Genomic DNA, 2495 nt, shown 5'->3' with positions numbered 1-2495 from the left:
TGATTTAGCAAACCACAAAACATTTTCCGACGGTCTTCGAGACGCGTCTTGTGATTTAGCAAACCACAAACCGTTTTCTGATGGTCTTCGAGACGCGTCTTGTGATTTAGCAAACCACAAACTATTTTCCGACGGTCTTCGAGACGCGTCTTGTGATTTAGCAAACCACAAACCATTTTCCGACGGTCTTCGAGACGCGTCTTGTGATTTTGCAAACTGAAATATATCACTCGTCACAATTTAACCACTTGAATTGAACTCACCTCATGGAATCAGCGACAGGATCCAAAAAATAGACTGTCAGGATCGCCAAAATGTGTGGAAAGAAGAAAAGTCATGGCTTGCTGCCCGCCGATTGACACACTGATGTGGTAATCTATTAACACACGCTGAAGGCATTTTACTCAAACCCCACAACGCTCGCCCCCCCCCGCAAGGTCTTGCTTTGTAACCGTGCGTCTTACCGCACGGCTAAGGAAGGAGGGCGACATTGTATCAGTCGGATTGACATAACAAACTGAATCGACAAAGGAGCGGGACAACATTAGAGTAGGAATAACGGTTATTTTGAAGGACGAACAATCAAGTGACCAGTTGAAAGGTAGTGATTCTTACCATCATTTGTGTGCGTACTCTCTTTCTGGGGTATCGTAGAATTTTCATCAATGAGAAGGGTAATTTTTTCCACCGGTGGTCTTCGGTTGTCGCTGGATTCATGATCCAACAATTCAATTTAAAATTTTATGAAAATGAGGAAGGCTACCGAGTGCAAAGTATTTATTATAGAGTTAGATTATAGGTATACCTGCACAAATAAATCATTTATAATAGAGGGCCAAGTCAAATGTCGAATGGAAATTACAATAATTCATTTTCTGCACATCACATAGATAACATCGATAATGTGGTACTGATTACCAAACCAGCCTTGCTGTTGATATTCACCTGTTTTCCTTGTTGGATTCTTAATAACGGTCATCTTAATCAGTGTGATAAATGTAGGCATCGCCGGAGTGAATATCCATCTTGCCACCCTCCAAGGGCACGTACTGGACAACCTCGTCCGTGTTCTCTGTTAGCAGCTGCTTCAATTGATGCACTTCGTCGTCTCTTGCCAGAGCGCTCAGTTTATCCATCAGCTCGGGGTCTTCTTCGAGGGCCTGATCCAACACATCCCAAGAAATAAATTTTAGGTCCGATCCAAAGAATAGATCATCCGAGAGAATGTCAATGATGTGATGCAAATCCAATGGGCGTATTTTGTTGTAATGCTTGCCGTTCTCCGTGCGAGCATTACCCAGAGGATGCTTAGAGGAACGCATGATTCGTTCAAACCAGGATTCAGAAGAATCTTGAGGTACAGAATGCTCAGTCTAAATGAAAATAGAGAGCTTTATACGATAATGATATATTGAAATGATTTCCAAAGTACTTACGAAAGAACCACCACGTCTGCCGATCCTTGGTACGGTCTTCGATTGCTTCAAAAAGAAGTTTTCTAAATCTCCACGCTTTCCAACGCGAGGTACGGTTTTGGAAAGTTTTATGAAAAATCCTGAGTCGGCCGCTACCACCGAAAGAACTACCAATAGCAGGAGAATCTTCATTGTAGATATATACGACCGGCAAGTCTTGGTTATCACTACTAGCTTTGTTCGCTGACTGATTTATGTGACTATCAGTTACAGATCTCGAGTATTTATATGATAACATTACTTCGCGACTATGTGTGATAACCCGCATTTTTGGTATGCTAGAATTCAAATTATCCAATCCAATTTTGCATGTTAAGTGGTTGAAGAGGCGAATGCACTTTCATGACAGTTGTCAACTTGTAAATTTACAAAGCGCAATTCACATTTCAGGCCAAAAACGTGATCAAATGTTGTGGCTTTGTTTATAGAGATACAGACTATCTACACTAAGCATCTTGTTGTTTGAAAATAGTGAAGCAGGTTGAAAGGTTATTATAGTACATAGGGGAGCTGTTCCATATTCCATTTCACTGTGACGAGTTTATCTCTAAACAAAAGGAATGAAGAATTATTAATATTATCATAATTGCTTTTATTAGCGAGAATTTCGGCCCTTGGCCAGCTCATCTCGTAGGAATTAATTTTATAAGATCTTTTTACTATCATTAGGCCGTTACAAATATTCAATTAACTTTTTGTCCTACTGGTCTCCGAAAGCTCCCCCCCTCGACCTCGGGATAATAAAAAATAAATATTAAAATGAAAAAATAAAAAAAAACTCCTCGGATTTGTTAAAGAATGTTTTGAAAATCATCAAAATTATCCGAATTTTATTTTGTTGCCCTTTCAAAATATTATTTTTTGGCAAAAAAAATCCGAGGGGGGGGGGAGACAAAATAGATTTTAATTATTTGTATCAGCCTTACTAAAACATAATAAAAATAAAAACCGTTTCAAGTTACTTTTCATGATTATGGGTGCAATGCGATGAAGAACTTACGATTCGAAAAAAAGCTTGGC

At 39.3% G+C, this 2495-nt stretch overlaps 1 protein-coding gene across 1 annotated transcript; it reads right to left on the bottom strand.

Moving 5' to 3' along the window:
• Positions 1 to 840: 840 nt before the first annotated feature.
• LOC134205661 (uncharacterized) lies at positions 841 to 1649 on the bottom strand. Its single transcript, XM_062681152.1, has 2 exons — positions 1437 to 1649; positions 841 to 1373 (listed from the first exon to the last, which is right to left on the bottom strand). Exons 1-2 carry the CDS (start codon positions 1605 to 1607, stop codon positions 981 to 983), a joined length of 564 nt encoding a protein of 187 aa, XP_062537136.1. The 5' UTR covers positions 1608 to 1649; the 3' UTR covers positions 841 to 980.
• Positions 1650 to 2495: the final 846 nt, after the last annotated feature.

Source organism: Armigeres subalbatus, chromosome 1 (assembly GCF_024139115.2).
Source record: "Armigeres subalbatus isolate Guangzhou_Male chromosome 1, GZ_Asu_2, whole genome shotgun sequence".
NCBI lineage: Eukaryota > Metazoa > Arthropoda > Insecta > Diptera > Culicidae > Armigeres > Armigeres subalbatus.
This window is presented reverse-complemented; position numbering and strand designations above follow the sequence as displayed.